Genomic DNA, 19,916 nt, shown 5'->3' on the forward strand with positions numbered 1-19,916 from the left:
GCAGATCTCGCATTTAGCTCATTTACTCTTTCTTGACACATAGCTTTAGCGTTAACGATCTTATCTTGCCAGTCCTCGGCTTCAAGAATCTCTATCTCGTATTCGTCTTCGTCAGTCATCCGATCTTCAATTAACGAGTTTACTTCTTTCAGCTTACTTTCCTTGTCTTCTAGTTGAAGTACATATTTCGCTAAGTCAGATCTGGTTGGCTCTGTCTCCAACTCTTCAAAGGCTTTGCTAATCTTGTTCACAAGTTTAGTTACGAGAACCCTCAACGTCGCTTGCTTCTTTGATAACTTTTGTAATCCATCCATGGTCGCTTGAATGATTGCAGCTTAATTCGAGACAATTACTGGGTTCTTGCAAACAGACAAGTAGATATTCATATCTATTTCAATTCCTCCCGGGTTTCGACACCATGAAGCTTAGTAGGTTGATGACGTCATAACTAGCACTGAATTTATAACTAAAGGTAGAATTGAAATATCGACACCAACATTTAAAGATCAACAATTTTAGTTGACGACGAATCGCAAGTTACATGATGATAAAAACGTTGAGAAGACTGATTTTAAAGCGTTAAAGTTCCTCTATTTATACTACAAACACGATAAAAAATGTACCGAATATTGTGCTCAAAAAATAGATATACACAAAAAACACACTAACGATTAGATATAATAAACACTAGTTGAATAAATTAAAAAACGGATGATTTCGTTACAGCGGGAGGCCTTCAGGAGTTGTTGAATACTTGAACCTTTTTTGCGGAAGAGTGTGGATTGCGCTTTGGGAGTGATAAGTCTAAGGTTTTGATCTTTGGTTCAGAGGGTGGAGCGATACGTTCACTTTGCATGGAGCTAAAATTGAGGTCACTACATAGTACACGTACCTTGGAATTATTTTTTCTTCAAATGGAAATGGTTATTTGGAAGCCTACGAACGGAAGTTGGTGTCTAAGGTGACGAGTCTCCGATGGGCAGTGAAGAATTTGGCGAAAAATTCGTACAACAACTACTCGCACTTTGTGGAAGTCGGTGGCGGATCCCGCCCTTACGTATGCAAATGAGGTGATGGCACTCTCGAAAGCTTCCATTGCAGCGCTGGACTATGCTCAAAGAGAAGCCGGTAGGAGTGCTTTGTCTGCGGGTCCCTGTACCCCGAATGCTGCTATTAAGGGGGAGCTTGGTTGGAGCACTATGCGTGAGCGTGAGGCGGTCAGCAAATTGAAGTACTTGGTCGGCTGATGTTGATGCCAAGCCACAGGTTTCCTGGTATCGTGTTTCGGGCCTCGCGACAAGAAAATGTTAGACCAGGTTTTTTCGGTGGCTAGAACACAAAATTTACGGTATTTGGCACTAAAAGGAGTGAGGCTTCGAACGAACATCAATGGACCAGTATTTTAACCAGGGACGTGCGGGAATCTGCAAGCAAACTGTGGAAGGCTGAAATAAGAGAAAAGCGTAGCATTTGCCTATATCAGTTGAAAAGTGTTCCCGCTCCAGAGCCCTTCTACGACGGATCGTGGCAGAGTGGCCTACTTTTTGATGCCCATTGTGGTGCTTTGTTGACTGGTCAACGACAGGCCCAACTTTTCGGTGACTTGCCAGCATGCAAATTCTGTAACCATGAGGTCGAAGACCTAAGTCACATCCTTTTTGAGAACCATCCGGGAGTTTCGGAATGGCGGATGGATCACGAAACTCTCCCTACAGAGGTGATTGTAGGCTTCGATAATGCCGGTTCGGATGTACATCAGGTCAAATGGATTCTTGGGTTGTGGAAGAAGGCCAAGGACGCTTGGCGTCGTTTGAATATTAATTAATCGGTTTCCTTTGCTCTTATCTTATTATATATATATGTATTTTTTATTTATATGCTTATTTTGAATTGAGTTTTTGGCGGGTTTTATTTCTGCTGGTTTAGTGTATGTATTTTTTATTTTTTTAGACTTTGCTCCTCGTTTGTGAGTGATCCGCCCTGTTCCAAAAGGGTTGTCAATAAATAAATCTTAAATCAAAAATCTTAAATCTTAACTAGTGTTAGGAGGAAACCATACAGCTCTAAAGTAGTCAGTTATTGGGTGCCAACGGATAACGGTAGGAGTTTCCATTTGCGCCAATAGAGGACAGTAGTGGGCATATTAAACTAAATAACAATGGCCAACCCTAAAGAAATCTTGTTAACTGAGAATAAAGAAATTTGTGAATCATATGAGTTATTGGAAACTAAACAATCGCCGGAATGCTATCATATTGGAAAAGGTCTATCAAAATTTAACGGAACTATAAATAAAATGTCGAGAGAAAATCTTATAAAGAAATTGAAGGATTTAGGGCTAAACACGAAGTAAGATTGATCTTTAAACTAAAATATAATAGCAAGATATCGTAGGACTCGTGAATTTTCGACACGAAAGAGCTAGTAAGACTTAAGCGATGGTGCTGTCTTCCTTATCTGTATAATGGAGAAAAATAAGGAATCATGCTGTAAGACAATTTGAACGCGTCGCCGTGATGCGAGGTGGTAAATAGAGACTGATTTAAAAGGATATCGCGGCGTGATCATAAATAATATCATATGTAACATCTACTGAAATATATATTAACCGGAAGTACCCCGCACAAACAAGCTTTCGAATCTCATGGTACATTTTGGTCAGGGTTGGCAAAATCCTTGTTTTTTTCAAAAAGAACAAAAACAATGTTTTTTATTGTTTTAAACAAGATTCATTGTATTTAACTGTTTTTAAATCAAACAATAAAAAACGCATAATAAACAATAAAAAACGCATAATAAACAATAAAAAACTATGTTTAAAACACGTTTTAAACTTTTCATTATACTTATAAATCAGACTCACGAGTAAACTCATTTAAAGAAATATTACGTATCTTTAAACGTATTATCATAAGTGGCATTATTACCCTAAGTGTGTTAATAAGATGAATTTTTCAATGATACCTTGTTTAACGAAAGTGACTTAAAAGCGTTGTTGACGGTCTTAGGGTTTTCGATGCCCCATGCAAATACTACCTAACCTGTAGTAGGGTTTTTAATATAGCTATCATCCTGGCCGCATAGTACTAAGAAAAGGGAGAATAGCTAGTTATCCACACATTGTTTTTAGTTTTGGTTTATTGAAATGTGCACGTCTGCAGTCATAAATCATCACAAATCAACAATGTTAAAAAATAAGAACTTGGATACCTCTATAATCTTAAAACTTCCATCACGTCATAAAATTTCTAAAAAATAGAGAAAGGGGACCGAAATCCCTTGATTTTTATCTAGGAGTGCCACCTAGTCGGTTTTAACCCGATCTGTCCAGACCGGCCGTGTTTCTTGTTACTTAAAACCCGGCACAACCCGACTAAACAGCAACCCTACTTTTATCTCGTGCATAGGTAGTGTCCCAAATATATGTATATTGGAAGCTATATACATTCTATTTAAACAAAAAGACAAAATTCAGTGCGTTCGTAGGATTTTTGCACTGGTAGGAAATTTATGATATCATATCGAGCCCTTTCAGTCGCTCTTTTCAGAGAATTTTAAAATCAAACAACCCGTTATCAATACAATTTACCTTTCTTAGAGCCTTGGAATGGTTTTTTCTACCTTTTCCCTCATATTTAATAACCAAAATCTTACAAAAAAACAATGAAAATTTACCCTATAAAAAACATGTTTAAAACAGATAGTTTAAAACGTTTAAAACAAATTGGTGTTTGTTGAAAATATTGGTTTTAAACGTGTTTTAAACACTTGTTTTAAACATTTTGTTTAAAACTTGCCAACCCTGATTTTGGTTATCTGCTTTGACGTCATCATGCTGCTTCACGCGTGAAAAAAAGTCGTTTATCCCTTTTTAACGCCGGCAACACAATAACGCATTAAAAGTGCTTTACTAAACGACTTCTTACTTTTTCTTCTTGTCTGGAAAAAAAGTGCAACGGTACTGACCTTCCACTTATTTGACTTCGTTTCGCTTATTTTGATATTTCGTAAATGTAAAAGGAGATAGTTAATAGTAGAACTCTTGAGTATAAGTTACAAAGAACGTTCTGTACATCGTGAGTTCAGTTGTATCTAATAATACTTTTGTTACAGTCACCCCAATAGCATATGTAACATAATTACTCATAGTAGTTATGTTACATATTCCAATAGTATTTGTCTCGACGGACATTAGAATCACCCGTTCAGTAATAGTGAACTGTGACCCTCGAGTCGTGGGCTTCCACAGCTCGTGCAGTTGGCCGTGTTCTAAGTCCATGAAAGCATGGATTAATTAATATACCTTCATGTATTAATTAATTACTCCATGATGAAAATAACAGTTCCCAAATTCCAGATAGTCAGGGTATACATTTTTTGACAGTTCTCAAATTTCGAGTGGCGAAGAGCGTAATTTGTTTTGGTTCAGCACAATACGCAAAAGAGTAAATGTGTTAAGACTAAACTAAGTTTTATAATTTAAAATACATATTTTTAGATAGTCTCGGCCACAACATATTCACTAGCTCTTTCGGTGGCAATATACTTGAGATCATGGATAATTATTATAGGTTGTATTTGAGTACAATGCGATGTGACTCATGATCAATATGTAATCATGTGATATTTATGTTTTTAAATATCACATGATTGAGTTAAGGCTTCCTAAATTGAGTGTTCAAGAGTCTGTTATTATTATTTTTATATAATTTTACTTATTTATGCAAACTTTTGAACCCAAGCTGAGGGAAATGTTCCCTCTAAACGAAACCATTATAATTCTAATTTATGAAAATTTACAGTAAGCACTCTTCCTTGTTGGTTCCCAGCTTGTTTGCAATTCATTTTGAACTGCCTAAATAAGGCTCTAGAATTGCAAGCACTGGAGAATTAACTCCTACCCGGGCCCCTTCCTGACCTTGCTATAGCTTCATCTTGGGCTCTTACTTTTTGGAAAATCCTCCTTATCAGCCTACTGAGTACGAATTTTCCCTAAACTAAGAAATGTCTCACAAAGATATCCCAAGAGTAGGATTTGGTCCGTGAAGTTTATCACCACTAAATGGCACTAGTTGTTATAGTATACTGGGGCGAAACAAAAACTATGATTATTAGCATGTTTTTCTTAAGCCTAATTTTACACTCACTTATTTTAAGTCCTTAGATTAAAGCAATACCACCAACAAAAAATTCCATCAATTGTGATAAGCCGATCCTGTTTCGGAAGTAGGGATTCGCATTTTGCATGCGGTAATAAATTTTGTTTTTAACAAAAAAGATCATGCGCTTCGATTTACAATCAAATGTTACTGGCGCGTGCTCATCCATTCTGGTTACATGACACCAAGATCAATCATTTTTATTAATAAAAGTTAATTTTACAACGTCTGTCACTTTAAATGTTTATAGTTAAGCAATGGCAGAGTTCTGAACTATGAATATAAGGATAATTTATTTGTTGTAGGCTACTGTTGCGGCAATTTTTAGACTGCATTGCATTTGTTCCGAAATATGCGTTAGCCAAATTATCCTGTAATTTGTAGAGTGGAGGCAAGATTAGGAAACACTGGGAGCGTTACAGTTAAAGGTTTTGACCATGGATGGCCACAAAAAAGACTGCAGTAATTGAGGAACAAATTAAGGTCATGGTGGTGGAAGACCTGACTCTCAGCACCAGACAAATTGGTAGAATGCTGAACACTCCTCACACAGGCGTAGCATAACTTACATGACGACCAACATCTAACAAGCACCCCTACCACTACCAAAGAGTTCCCAATTGTGACCCCAGATTTATCCGCGATAGCGATTTTTCAGGCAATGATTTTAAAAGCAACACTTCTTTCAATTGACGTATTCTCTGTTGTGATGAGTATTGTGAACTATTGCGCTTAGGAAAACCCTTGTTTTATTCAAAATGAAAGTTTTCAATAGGAATGTAGAATACATGCTTCGGCGACACTCTTGTTAGTACTTTTTCCATTCTGTTTCAACTGGACGCCTATCGTTATGCCTGTAATCTCCGAATCAGAAATAGCTTGACTATTTCCTTTGTTGCATTTCTGATGAGACCACTGGTGATATGTGATGATACAATATCCTAGTTGCACTGGTGTATTAAATTCTGACACGATGTCTCACTTCAGACTCCTGTGACTCAGTGGTGTGCGCGTTGCAGTCTGGTTTATCACTTTTATAGTACATTTTGACGTTGCTTATATTCCGCGTATTTTATGAACACCGAATCGTTAGACTCTTATTCTAGTCGTACTCTTGTTTTTCTTCGCAGTTCTTACTTTCGTTCAAACGTCAGTGGTCACTCTTTCTGACCCGACCGAATATTGGCACGCATGTCACGGGTTTTACTCTTTCACCATCTTTCAAATATCCAATCTTTCTACCCGGCCGTACATGGTATTTTTGGGGAAACCATTTTAATAGAAATATAAGCACTCGATAATATCCGAAAGGCATGTCTTTCTAACAATACACTAAAGTTTGACATCTTTATGTATATTACAGAGGGTTTAGCAATGTAAAAACGCTAGGCTGGCGCCAATTTCCTTTTGTCCAACAAGTTGGCCTAGTACCTAATGCTACTAATATTCAATACATTCGTTGTTAACCGTTCAGTAAATCTTCGTGTCAGATTTGTTTTCACTTTCACCGCTAGAACAGTGTCAGCTTCTGATATGATGATGGGAAAGTTTAGTATAGGAGATCATCCGAGGTACAATGATGCCTTTGGCCCTTTACAACAATAATCAGTATTTATTTCAGTACCATTGTTATGAAGTTTTTACTATGCTTGAGAAAAATTGTGCGCTGGACTTAGGCTTTTATTTGTTTGAATCCCAAACTAATAAAATAAAGATTACGATGCTGTCGTGGTAACCAGAACAAGCACCCAACAATGAATTCGATTGTAAAAGGACAAGCATCATTTTTATTTTCTTCATTATAAGAAAGAATGCATTTATTTAAGCTTAGGTAGAATAACTGTTGAGACACGTTGATAGCGTTGCTTTAAATCCCATCATGTTCCAAGCAGTGTTGGAAAAAACCCGGCTTTTTTTGAAAAAATCCAGACCAGTGGTTTTAGTTGGCTATATTCGGTTTTTTTTCGGTATAGCTGGCTAAAATATAAACAGTACCTTTTACTTATGTAAGTAGAAATTGTCTGCAGTTACTGTCGTAAATAAGAAACTAAACAAATAAAGCGAAATAACTATATAAAAGAACTGAATTCTTTTGATTTCCTCGGGAAATTCCCCCTAGTTTTTGTGTATGACGCACTGACAGAAGCGAAGCAGCAAACTTTGGAACTTTAACCCTACCGAAAAACTGGTAAAAGTAAACCGGTTTCTAAATGTGAAACAAAAAATAAACTAAATTTCTAAATAAAAGCTATTAATTTACTAAAATATTCATATTGTAATTTTTTTTTAAATTGAAGCCAAACAAATCTGGATTTTTTTCAAGTGGTTATAACCGGTTTTAACCAGGTGGCTATAACCGGTATGGCTGGTTCTATGCCAACCCTGGTTCCAAGAGTAAGCTCCGTTACCCTAGAAGAATTAAATCAGCCCAGTTTCACATTGGTTCTCTAAAGCTGATCTCCCGACGCGATTGAAGCCCATGTCCGGTGACGTTTTTAATTCCCCCAAAACAAGACCATGATGTCTGCGGATAGTTTCAACATATAGTAATTATCCCATAGTATAAATAAATATGTTCTTTTTATAAGGGAAGTTTGTTTCCAGGTTAAGTTGCTTTAATTAAGGGACATTCATACACCAATTGATTCACAAATTCAAAATGGTAGCAAGTAAGACAGGATGCCATACAACATTTTTATTAAAAATTACCTCTAGAACCCAAGGAACTTCGCTATACTACTACCATTTTTTAAACACCCTGTATTCCGCAATTATTTGTTTATACGGTATCATGTGTAACTTAAACACTTGTAGGTATACCATAAGACGATTTCCTTTAATGAAACCTTGCTCACGGGATATGCCGTGATTTACGTCTTTTCCAACTCCGCGACGAAAAACGGAAGTTTTGAAAATGCTACAATTAGCTTGATCATGCCTACCGATCACGGGATTTTGTTTCTAGGGTAACCTATTCAATAGCACAAGGAATATAAGAATTTTACATGTATGGTCTACTAATTGTATGTTCTGTGTGAAACCAGGTACGTATCACTGAACGTTTTTCTATGGAAATGTTATACTGGGGCATACTTATGAGTGATGTGTTACATATGATAGTACTAACAATAATCTACATCAAAGTAGATTCAATTAAACTCGGTCTCTCTCTCTGTGTGTCTCTTTTGTATAAATAGCGGTTGCATTGATGTTCTTCGTAAACGCTTGAAAGTCTACAACAAGAGAAACGTTTTAGGCAACAACAATCATTGTAAATACCAATATCTTTGTGTCATTGATTTTGAAGCCACTTGCGAATTGGACGATTACACATTTGTTAACGAGATTATAGAATTTCCAGCAATTATAATTGACGTAAAGAATATGGAAATTGTAAGTCCTTTTTCTGACTCAAAATACATTATATTTAGAAAAGCCTAACCGGGCACTTTTTAGTTTTTATTTCGACAAACTAACAAGATCCAGGGCCATGATCAGATCCCAAACTTTGGTAGACCCAAAATTGAGGCCATGCAATGTGTTTTTTTATTTGGAATGATAAATAGCTCCCGGCAATATATTGGTTCAATATTTTATGTACATAAGTACTGTAATATATGTATGTAAAAATAAAAGTGGAATAACACCGCAAAAATAAATAATATTAAAAATAACAAAAAATTTAGTATTGTAAGGCTTATGGGTTGCGTTTAATAAAAGAATGGGGCTAATTGGGCGTACATACAGCCCATTTTGTAGTGCTTAGCTTTCATTTATTTTTAATTAAAAAATATCATTTTCTCCAAAAAAAATGGTATCGCGTTCAGCAGTTCATTTTACATACTTCGGCGCAAAAATTCATAAAAAAACACTTAACTATTGTTAAATTTTGCCTGATAAAAGCTGAAAATTATGGCCCGGTATTTTCATTAAGTTAACTCCTCTCCAAATATGCTAACAAAACTTCTTAAAATGTTCTAATTGCCATTTGTAGGTAGATGAATTCCACCGTTATGTTAAACCAGTCTTAAATCCTAAATTGACAGACTTTTGTAAGAATCTTACTGGAATATCTCAAGTTAGTTTTCTGAAATTTCTGTGTTGTTCTGCGCTAATAGGTGTTCACATAAAAAAGAACTAGGGCTAAAGTTTTAAAATGTGTGTTTTTTTTTAAATTAGACAGGTTAAAGGCCACAAAATGTTTTGAAAATTGGGGGTCGAATTTCAGGTAGCTCCTCCCTTTCCAACACGTGAATCAAGCGTACAATCTCGTTTTACAGAACACATGGCTACGCAGCCCCACCCTCAAAATTCAAACAATTCTGTGGCCCTTTAAACCTTGCTGCCTACCCTTACAGAAAATAACTATTATTTAAAGCAATTCAGAATCTGTTGTATAATCTATTGGTTCCAATTTGATATTTGTTAAATATTTCCAATAAGTTGTTCGTTGGAATTGGAACAGTATCCATTGTTTGCATTCCTATTGCCAATTTATATGAGTAACTAAGTGTAAAACCAATTGCCACCTATTGTAAATTTAGCGATAGTGTACAGTATAAAAGCAATTGGTAACATTGGATTCTGATTAGCGCATGTCACAGTTGTATTTGAAATTTATTGGAACATGTGAATACATAATATAAAACTGAAAATAAATCCAATGAGAAAATTTTTTAAGAGCAGCCACTGATTAGATGGTGCCACTAAGTACTAGGGGAGCTAAGCTATTTCCACCAATGGGAAATTCCATTATGCTATAGGAATGGAGGTTAAACCTAGAATGTTGTTTATGGCCATCTGAAAATGAGCTACTAATAGATGTTTCTAAAATGAATAAAAAGAAGAAATATAGGAACAGGAGATAGTTTCATTAGTATAGTATTCACACGTCAGAGCTGTAGGCATATAATAGACCAAGCTAATTGAACTTATATTGTAAAGGAGAAGACTTTAGGTCCTAGAGATCAATTTTGAATTACTTTGACGGCATAGTCAAAATTATTAAAATTTTATAACCCCTACAAGAGTTATGTGACTTGAAAATTTCAAATTAGTAACAAAAACAGATTTTGGAGTGCGTCAAGTTAACAAGAAAATTACCTTGTTTAAGAACGAAGTCTTGTAAGAAACAATCTTAAAATAGTGTTAATTTGGCTCATAATATGAAATGATAAGCCTTGTCAACTTGCCGTACCTCCAGGTCCTTCTTTTTGAACACCTGTATTGATAAAGTAATATTTACAAAAGGACCAAGTGGATAAAGCAAGCCTGTTTCCTACTGTTCTTGAAGAATTTGAAGCCTGGTCAGTGAAATATCGCACCAAAGATAAGAAGAAAGGACACCAATTTGCTGTTGTGACTGATGGGTAGGTTTATGGTGTATTTGATTTATGGAAGGCCTTCACATTTAAAAATATAAGTAACTTCAGTATTCATAATAAAAATGGTATATTGTCTTTCTGTCCCTCCAAAATAGTTCCTAATTTGGCGCCAGCAACCTTTGGCAGTGTTTAAGGGTTTTTGCAGAGATTATCCCTAAAATTGTTTGGTCTTCTGTAAAAATGTGTCTGTCAAACAAAAATTCCATAAAACACTTTTTTTTCAATTTGTATCTGAAAGGATCTTTACAAGATACTACCAATATTTATTCATAGGCCATGGGACATAAAACGATTTTTAACCCTTCAGTGTCAGCTCAGTGACATAAAAGTTCCAGGTTACGTCATACAGTGGATAAACTTAAGAAGAGCATTTCTAGCATTTTACCATCCCAAAGGAAAGTTGAGTCTTTTGGCTATGTGTGAGATATTGGGATTCGAATTTGAAGGTAATGTGGAAATACCCTTCCTTTCATGTTTAAAATATTATTGCGATATGTTATTTTAAGGCAAGCAACATTGTGGAATTCATGATACTAGAAACATAACTCGGATTGTACTTACCCTTCTACAAGATGGTGGTGATATAAAAATGAATGAAAAGCTTGATCTTTCAAAATCAAATAATACCAAATAGTCTTGCTGAAATAAAATACTTATTTCAGTAACAAAGTCTCCTGAAATCTGAATATTTATTATATTCATTAAGTATTTTTTTACCAGTATTTGTACGGAATTTATCAATAAAAATGTTTAACAATAATCTGTTTTCAATGTGTCAATTGAAAAATACCACCACATTTTCTAAACAAACCAGTGGCCCTTACTGTTGATTCTACATGATACATGATGTTCAAGTTTATTTAATCCGAAAAAGACAAAAGCATATTAACAAAAATAATGAAAGGGGATTTTAATTTTTTTATTTAAATTGAAACAATGTTTTGGAGACTGGCATGGTTAACTACAATGAATAACAGCGTGTGGTTAAAAATAAAGTTTCAAAAGTTAGTTTCTTTGTAGGGGGTGAAACATCAGCATGTCTAGGGGCACAATTAACTCTAAAATTATACAAATAAGGTGCACTGTTGAACAGTGGTGTAGACAAGGGGAGGGTTTTAGTGTCCAAACCGCCCCTTGGGTGTAGGTTTGGCTGTACTAAAATTTAACCCCTTTTCGACCCCTCTAGGGTATTTTTCATAGTTTGAAGGATTTCGGACTAGGCCACTGCTGTTGAAAACTTTGGAAACTAGGTTTAACAAGAAGTTTTACACCTTTGCGGGAAATAACTAACTCCATATTTCTCTTATTTTAATGCCTTTGAAGCTCTATAATTGAGTCCTACAATTTCACTATAAATTTTAAACTAAGCCTCGGTTATAAGACTGTGAATGTGTGAAATAGCAAAACTTTCTTAAAGGCAAATGATGACCTGTTCATCTGGAAGCTCCTTGATGGCCGGAGCACCTTATGTTTGATACTTGGTTCAAAAGTTCTAGGACTAGGACATCAATGGTCTAATTAGCAATTTTTTATAGTTGATTTTCTGCCAGGAACCCCATATAGAAGTGATTTAAAGAATCTGGTACTGTATAATGTAGTCTTACGAAAATCTGGGCATTTATGCTAGTGTCTTTCAAGCAGAAATATCTGCTTCTGTGTTGACTATTGCCTCAAGATTTGGTAAGGTTTAAAAAATTTATCAGATTGCCAGACTGCTCTTAAAGCCTTTAATTCAGGTGGCCGGGTTACAATGTGTAGGAGGGGGTGAATAGCCCTTCATATTCCACAGCTCTGTACACTAATTATTACTGTTAAAGGGATCCCTCACTCACAACAGGGGAAGGTATAGGTGTCACAAAAAAACTGGTTTTGAAGCACACTGCAAGTCTGGATTTTATGTTACCCCTATGCCTCCCCCTGTTGTGAGTGATGGATCCCTTTAACCTCAACAAGTTTTTAAGGAAAGAGGAAACTAAAGAACTCGGGAGCAAACTCCTTTAACCAGTGGGGGAAGAACGTTCAAACTCAATGCAGGAGTTTTCACTGAGTCAGTGGCGGCGTAAGGGGCGGTGGTCCGCGCTGGGTGCCAGGGTAGCTAGGGGTGCCATTTCCCTTACCAAAAAATAAGTTGGTTTTTAGTTGGTATTCACATTTAAGTTGATATTAAGTTGGTTTTAAGTGGTCAGCATATTTCCGTAAACTAGTTAAGTTGGTAATAAGTTGGTGGGAAAATGCCTTTTTCTTTAAGTTGGTATTCAGTTGGTTTTTAGTGGTCAGAAAATTACATTATTTTTTAAGTTGGCTTTAAGTGGTCTTTATTAAGTAACATTTTAAGTAAGTTTTAAGTTGGCTTTAAGTGGTCTTTATTAAGTAACATTTTAAGTAAGTTTTTAGTTGGTTTTAAGTGGTCTTTATTAAGTAACATTTTAAGTAAGTTTTTAGTTGGTTTTAAGTTGGTGTTAAGTTGTTTTTAAGTAGGTGTTTAGTTGGTATTTGTCTCAAATACAAACTTAAAACCAACTTAAATAGTTCTTAGACCACTTATTTTTTGGTAAGGGATTGCCTGTTAAAAAGTTCAGTAGGGTGGCGGGCCATAGCTAAGCAGGGGTGGGCGAGGAGGCCGCCTCGCCGACGAAACATTTCCGCCCCGGGGATCTAGCCATCTTAAGGTGCCACAAACTGGGATTGAACCCGGCTCCTATTGCTGCGATAAGCATGTGTTAACCACTCTGCCACCCCACTTCTCTTGTCCATACTTGGTATTCACAATTTTGTTTCAAGGCACTGTGAGGGTATTATGGGAATGAAAGAACTGATAATCTTGCCGATGCAAGGCTCGCCATCCCTATCTCCTTGGGTTTGGTACAAAACTATATCTTGGACGTTTCTTATCTGACCTCTGTCAACGCATATTTTACTGTAGATTAAAATCAACCTCGCACCTGTTTCTCGTAGCTAGTTCCTCGAGGTTCAATTTTAGGCCGCCTTTTCTGATATTTATTAATGATTCGCCCATCATTGTGAAAAACTCATTATTACAACTATAAGCGAATGATAACTAACTTGGTAATCGCATACACTCTTGAACAACTGTTGAGCTCTTAAAAGATCATCTTTCTCTAGTAGAGGCCTGGGCGAGTGAAAACTATGAGCTTCAATGAAAGCAATTGTACAATCTTTCACCTATATTCATTTACCGAATTATAATATAATGTTTCGGTTAATGCACCTATATAACAAACCTATGTTTGTGTTAAATTCATTATCTAATGAAAATATTAATTTTCTGACATTGAAATAGCACTTTAATAGTTCTATAATGTACTCCCAAAAGCTTAATAGTTTTACACCACAATTACACTGAGAACTAAACCCGACTGTCACCAATTATTCGGCAAGAGGAAGATGCAATGTCATCAATGATTTGTAAGGATTAAAGGATCTGGTGACTGAATACTATAAAAATAAACGAGGCTAACAATGAGCTACATCAGATCAGGGCATTTTTTAGTTTTGTAGCTTCATTTATTCGACCACTAGAGGAAATAATACATTTCCCTTTTCATAGAATGTGATAATAGTGGGGTAAAACTACATTGAAGAAACCAAACTTCAGACTTCACCAAAACTTCACATGGAATACAATATGACTTGAAGGAACTTCGCACTTTGAAAAGACTTAATTTACAGCTGAAGTGTACATCATCAAGACTTTACAAGTAGTTTAGCCCATCCTGTAGCCCAAAACATGGTGAAACCTTTGAAGAGTTCAGATAAAAATTATTATCTTTAAAGGTGTATCAGAACAAAGTTCTTAAAAACCTTGAAATATTTAGACATGGTTAGTCCAAAAAACCTAGAGATGTAACTGTTCATATTAATGCATTATTTTGTCTTTATGGAAATTAGCATTTTATAAACATGTAAAGTCTTATTTATTATCATTTAATATTTTAGAATTTTGATTTCACTTTTGGTCAAGGACATGGATCCCAACTTTTTGAGCACAATTTGACCCTTAAATGACTGTTGAGCATTAGGGGAATATGTTGTTTCCATGCACCCAATGTTTCAATGCTTTTTAAAAAGAGCCATTTTATTTTGCAAACAAAATGTTTATTGAATGCCGCAGTAATACAGTCATGTACCGGTAACAAACATATGAAAGACAGTAAAACATTTACAATGAATGCAGTTATAAATTAATTTAATTATTATATTGAACCAGACTGAATGACTCGTTAGCAAAAATTGGTTTAAATTCCTTTTGTAATATTTTAGGAACAAAATTGGCTGAACAAAGAAACCTAGAAAAAAATCCTTTCATAATGCTAATTATATAAAAAAAATTTGACTGTATTTCACATCTGGCATATATGAGTATCTTTTAAATATGAAATTACACGTGCACTGATTAATACAATACACTCATTAGACTTTAAATTAGGAATTTGATAGTACAAATGTTTTCGAACTTAATGAGTCATTTTTAGCGAAGCAGTAAAAAGGTTGCACCACCTAAGTGCAGTATTGATAGGTGGAAACATAAAATAACAAACTTCTTAGTAATTTCAGAAAATAGTTTCATACCAAAAATTTTCATTTTTGCACAAAGAAAATTCATTTATAAAAGTACTATTTTTCTTCAAAAAATCGATCTGAATTCTTATAATATAAAAATTTTTCTGTATCCTTTACATTATTTTCTTCTTCTTACCATGGCTAGGCAACACTGCATTGTTAGGTCTCAGACACGAAATTCACCAGTCACTACAGTTTCAAAAAATCATATTCCAGTACGTAAAAGTTAATTGCGTATCACAAAGAGATATTGGTTTATCTGTTTTCATGATAAATTAAAAATCACATTGTACTTCAAAAAAAGGTAGGAAGAAATAATACTCTTCCCCATTTGAACATTTTTCATTAAATATGAGTAATTATCCTTATAAATTATATTAATTAAACAAAAAGTTCTCTGATGTGTTTTAAATGTCCTTGCTCTAACAACGCAAAAAAATTCCAACAAACTACTGTCAACATTATTTCCCATGATTCGTTTATAAGACCACATACTCGATAATATCACCGAGCATGTAAATAGGTGGAACACTTATCTAAAATGTGCTTACAAGTCAGAAAAATTAGTTATGTTATTGACTAGGCACGTTAGAGGCAATTTGAACTGACTATCTATATTAACTTTACAAATACCACAAAAAATAAAACTTAAAAAACATCAACTGTTAAATATTTTTCAGGGATAGAGGGGAAGAAAAATTTCTCTCATTCTCTGTATTTCGTAAAAATGTGGCAAATTTCAAATTTGGTTTGTTTTTGATAACTTTTAGTTTATTTTTATATTTTTTTAAGGTTATATTACGAAAAAAGCTATGACATGATTATGTAAGAGCACCCAGGCAGTGATCTTTAAAAACTTGGTTAAAAATAACCAGATGAAGTAAGCACCCCATTAAATTGGCAAAAGTTATTTCCCTAAGACTATTAGTACACATAGTCCTAAACATTTTTTATTTTAATTTTTTTTTGTTGCAAATTCGGTATTTAGTTTTAAATCTATAACCAAAGATCTTTTAGTTCATATTTTTCAATAACAAACACATTTCAAAAAATAAAGAACACGAAGAAAACTTTTTATTCGGCGTCTTCGCTTTACCAGGAACTATTATTGGTAAAAAAAATTAAAACTAGTGAAATATAGCATTTGCAAAATATAACTGGCCAATTTGAGAAGAAAATAGTTGAAATATTGGCGTACACCTCGCAAAGCTATATTAGTTCTATAAAATTCAATTATTTTGAATATTTTTCACTTTTTCTTAGAGCAATGAGAATTGAAATGTTGAATTTAATTAAGGAGAGTAACGGTGGAAATTATTGAAAAGCACAAGATGCCACAACACTTTGATGGCATTTTTTCTGGGGATGAAGTTCACTTAAATTTTAAATAAGAAATAAAGCACCAGAAATTTGGGCTTTATTTTCATAACTAGAGAATAGAGGAAATTTTAAGCTTTTTAGACTCATTATAATATTTGATTAACTAAATGGAATTTACCTACTTTTGGTCCTTTTTTTGATGCGAGAAAAGGACTATTGGCAATTATTCAAAATTCAAAAGTTTTGATTAAAATAAAAATGTTACTGATTTTTCAGATATTTATATTGAGAAAGGGGTAGAATGATGTATATTTTGTTTAAAAACTGTTTTACAAACAACAGGATTTTTTCTCCACGAAAAACAGATTGCAGCATAAAAATAGTGGCCAACACGTGGAAGATATTTTAACAGATCTATCTTAGAAGTTCAACAAGTTAGTTTTTCTTTCATATATAAAAAACATTGGAGAATATAGAGTATAGTATAGATTGGGGAAATTGTTCTTCAGAGTGAGAAAACAGTATTTTTTATTAAACTTTTCCTGTGTATGTAACATTGTAACGGGCGCACATTTCTCCTCTGTGCTAATGTTTGTTTACACAAGGCAGTTAAGAGTTCTTCACTAATACTAAGAAGGTGTGAGTTTTTTTGTATTGTTACTATGGCAATGCTGCTTTAATTAAAAATTGAACAAATTTTTTTAAATTTCAACCAAGATTCTTGAAAATTTTACGCAACGACACAGGCCATTTTCATAAATGGCCCAGTTAAAAATGTGGTAAAATTCACAGCTTCCTTTAAAACGTATTTTTTTAATTTTATTTTTAAGTTTTTGTTGAAACATGAGAAATATGGGGCTTGAGAGAATACCTCTAATAAGGGAGAAGAAACACGAGTTTTTAGATAACATTGCATAGAATCAAGAAACACTTAAGTATGCGTAACAAAAACATGAAAAACAAACTTTGTTTTATCTTAATATTCCTGGATTCTTGAAATAGGTATAAATGCTCAGCCACACCAAATACAAGCTCAAATTTTTCCAGTTGCACATGTTAAATACTACTACCATACTTTTTCTCAATATTTGAGAGATATGTTACAGTGTTATTTTGCAAATAATTGACAACAAATTAAAATTTACCTTCATAAAATATTTGGGGAAAATAAGCCAAAACCATTTTATTCAACGTTGTTCTTTCATTATTAGAGTTAAAGGCATGAACTTTGATTGTCCTATATAGGATTACCCCCGGTTTAATCTTTTCCAGATATTCAGATTTCCATGCTTGTAAAATTTTATTCCATGTATAAAAATAAAATTTGAAATACTTTCACCTATCTTATTGTTATATCATCTGAGCTACTGTTAGAGTGTCGTAACTAAATGTGTTTGGGATTACGATTTATCAGAGTTCTGACATAGGGGTATTGAAAAACATACACGCAATGATATACATACTGCAGAATGATAAATAACTTCTAAAATAGAAATGGTACTTTCAACAGTGGAAACTATTCCAAATTTACGGTAGATTCGCACCATTTGACTACTAAAAATTTAGGGTGTATAAAATTAACCAGTGTCTACATAAAAAGAAAATTAGGTTGAAGCACAATGAATAACAGTTTAAGAATAACTGCTCATATTATAGTCTGTACAAAAATATACTTGTAATTATAGCTTTATAATCTAAAGTATGGTTTTGGCTTATAGTCCAAAATATTTTAATATTTGAAAAATAACATATAGCGAGTGGCCAAGGGAAAGGCCATTTCATATATAAAATCATGTAATATAATTGTGACAATAACGTCGTACATTTATATGATGAGATAAAGACTAACAAAAAACAAATTTTCTCTCAAACAATAAAAATACTAAAATCAAATACGTATAAAAAAACATTAAATAAACCAAAAAACTGTGAAACACTCAATAAAACCATTGCGAATAATATTAAACAACTAAAGTGAAGGCTATGGTCCTTCTTAATTATTAAAATGACCAAAACAAAATGTAATACACAATGGGTAGCTTACTCTACTTCCCTTAGTTCCACTATTTTTATAATTTACAAATTTTTTGTTTTTTTTTGTTTTTTTTTTCATTTTTTAAAACCAACTAAATGTTAAAACACATCAATTCATAAACAAAAATACATTTCCCACTGCCAAAAAATCTAACTACTGGGCCTTTCAAGTATGGTAGGCATAATTTTCTAACAGCTTGGCACTGAATAGTGATAAAATTATCTTCCACAAATGGAGTTCTTCTTCCTTCGCAATCAATGCGTGTTAAAAAAGTTATGCAGTTTATATTGGGGAAAACAAAAACATTCCTAGAATCTATTGTTTAAAGGTCATATTAGAATGACAGTTTAGTATAAAAATTTTTGTGCACAAATATTAATAAAAATTTTGCAATTCCCTGTAAAGAAATATACTTTTTGATGGATTTTCGTTCATTAATAGAGTATTTCGATCAGAAAGGCAGGGGAAAGTGTGCCAGGTTTTCTAACTAAATAGTGGAAAAAAACCCCTTTTTTCTAAGTTCTCTATCAATTTTTCACCAAATACAAATTTTTTTTTCAAACTATGATATTGTGTATTTCTTAACATTTAGTTTTCAAAGTTCATCAAGCAGTTAAATCACAATACAGATTTTATTTTACTCTGTAGTAAAAAAACTTCATTCAGAAAATACTTCACACATGCATGCAAACACACAATATTGTGAAGGCAATATAGTTTTAGACACTTTCCACAACAAGGGTTTAATTTCTGTTTGAGCACTAGGAATTTATCAATAGTAACAAAAAAGATATTAAACTATACTACAAATTCTCAAAAAAAGTCTTCAAATTTAGAATTTATGCATTTGGGGAGTAGCTAAGGGCCTATATTAAGACTCAATATGGAATTGGTCACGTTGACCTAGTATCAAATTTAATTACCACATTTTTTTAATTTCATCAAATTCAAAGAGTATTTGTGGCATTTAATCTCATTCTTACGCAATTTGCTCAAAAACATTTCTGAAGGCAACCTTAGTAACTTTTTGTTTTATAAAGTGAAATTTACCCTTCCATGAAGTGGAACCACAAAAATAAGTAGTACATTTCACAATATTCACAACTGTATGGTATAAAATGCTGGGGTAATAAAACTCATCGTGCAATGTGCTTTACAAAGACTTTCACAATAGTGCGAAATATTTATTATTTTTGTGTTAGGTCTTATTACCGACTCTACATATTTGCACATAAAAGCCAACAAAATGGGATTACAGAACATACTGCGCTCGTGTTACTGTCACATCCAAACATTCTTGATTCAATTATACCCAAAGGTTGGAAACCTTCTACATGTACCCTACCAGGCTATACAATGCGTATTGTGAGTAAAGCTTTTTATACAGCCCTATGTATTTCACAAGTATCAAGCAAGACGCAAGGAAAAGTACAAAAA

At 33.8% G+C, this 19,916-nt stretch overlaps 2 protein-coding genes across 3 annotated transcripts in view; one reads left to right on the plus strand and one right to left on the minus strand.

Moving 5' to 3' along the window:
- Positions 1-314, minus strand: part of LOC149948087 (uncharacterized) — an 890-nt gene extending 576 nt beyond the window's left edge. The window contains exon 1 of the mRNA XM_090171014.1: positions 38-314. Coding sequence (XP_090027140.1) covers positions 38-314 — 277 coding nt within the window. The remainder of the gene's footprint in view (positions 1-37) is intronic.
- A 1,790-nt stretch (positions 315-2,104) lies between these two features.
- Positions 2,105-11,290, plus strand: LOC149948088 (3'-5' exoribonuclease 1-like). 2 transcript variants are annotated; one of them, XM_090172904.1, is made up of 6 exons: positions 2,113-2,349; positions 8,357-8,552; positions 9,154-9,237; positions 10,410-10,528; positions 10,817-10,989; positions 11,050-11,290. In XM_090172904.1, the coding sequence occupies exons 1-6, from the start codon at positions 2,159-2,161 to the stop codon at positions 11,175-11,177; spliced, it is 891 nt and encodes a 296-aa protein (XP_090029030.1). In that variant the 5' UTR covers positions 2,113-2,158; the 3' UTR covers positions 11,178-11,290. The 2 variants fall into 2 exon arrangements, with proteins under 2 accessions (XP_090029031.1, XP_090029030.1); XM_090172905.1 differs by lacking the exon at positions 9,154-9,237 and having other exon boundaries at positions 2,105-2,349.
- Positions 11,291-19,916: the final 8,626 nt, after the last annotated feature.

This window comes from Leiobunum rupestre, chromosome 4 (genome assembly GCF_980474605.1).
Source record: "Leiobunum rupestre chromosome 4, qqLeiRupe1.1.hap1, whole genome shotgun sequence".
Taxonomy (NCBI): Eukaryota; Metazoa; Arthropoda; class Arachnida; order Opiliones; family Sclerosomatidae; genus Leiobunum; species Leiobunum rupestre.

Bases quoted from the DNA above. Each gene is read 5' to 3' on its own strand.
- LOC149948088 (XM_090172904.1), top strand. From the start codon at position 2,159: ATGGCCAACCCTAAAGAAATCTTGTTAACTGAGAATAAAGAAATTTGT. The intron at 2,350-8,356 runs GTAAGATTGATC...TTGTATAAATAG, and splicing joins GATTTAGGGCTAAACACGAA to CGGTTGCATTGATGTTCTTC. The intron at 10,529-10,816 runs GTAGGTTTATGG...ATTTATTCATAG, and splicing joins TTTGCTGTTGTGACTGATGG to GCCATGGGACATAAAACGAT.